Here is a 761-nt window from a genome sequence, read left to right as displayed (position 1 = left end):
CGCTGCCGGGGGCCCGGGAGAAGCCAACCTTCGTCGTTCAAGTGAGCACGGAGCAGCTGCTGATGTCCCTGCGGGAGGACGTGACGCGGAACGTCCTGGGGGAGAAGGCGACAGCGGCCCGGGACTCGGGGCCCCGGAGAGCAGGGAGAGGCCCCGGGAGCCAGGAGAGAGCCCCGGGCCCGAGCGGGGACCCCACAGCCCCGGGCAGCGGGAAGAAAGCCTCAAGCCCGAACGAGGAGCCGAGCCTCCCCGTGAACGGGGTGACAGTGTTGGAGAACGGGGGGCAGGCAGCCCCAGGCATCCAGGAGAAGGTGGCAGAGAATGGGGGCCCGGAGTTCCCGGAGAGAGAAGAGACAGTGCTGGAGAATGGGGAGCTGACGCCCCCAAGGAGGGAGGAGACGGTGCTGGAGAATGGGGAGCTGAGGTCCCCGGAGAGAGAAGAGACAGTGTTGGTGAATGGGGGGCCGACACCCCCAAAGATGGAGGAGACGGTGTCAGAGAATGGGGGCCCGAGACTCCCCAGGAACACCGAGAGGCTGCCAGAGACTGGGCCCTGGAGAGCCCCAGGGCCCTGGGAGAAGAAGCCCGAGAGTGGGGGGCCAGCCCCCACGATAGGGGAGCCAGCCCCAGAGACGCTGCTGGCGAGAGCCCCCGCCCCCGGCACAGTGGCCTTGCCCCAGAACGGCGGGGAGACAGCCCCTGGCCCCCCTGGCCCAGCCCCCAGGAGCGTGGAGCTGGAACTGGGGACCAAGAGGAGAGCC

At 69.5% G+C, this 761-nt stretch overlaps 1 protein-coding gene across 1 annotated transcript in view; it reads left to right on the top strand.

Annotated features, from left to right (window-relative positions):
- LMTK3 (lemur tyrosine kinase 3) overlaps positions 1–761 on the top strand; it is an 18,293-nt gene that overhangs the window by 8,362 nt on the left and 9,170 nt on the right. The window contains exon 9 of the mRNA XM_014550420.1: positions 1–756. Coding sequence (XP_014405906.1) covers positions 1–756 — 756 coding nt within the window. The remainder of the gene's footprint in view (positions 757–761) is intronic.

Source organism: Myotis brandtii, unplaced genomic scaffold (genome assembly GCF_000412655.1).
Source record: "Myotis brandtii unplaced genomic scaffold, ASM41265v1 scaffold601, whole genome shotgun sequence".
Classification (NCBI taxonomy): Eukaryota; Metazoa; Chordata; class Mammalia; order Chiroptera; family Vespertilionidae; genus Myotis; species Myotis brandtii.
The sequence above is the reverse complement of the archived record's forward strand: the minus strand, read 5'-3'. Positions and strand labels throughout refer to the sequence as shown.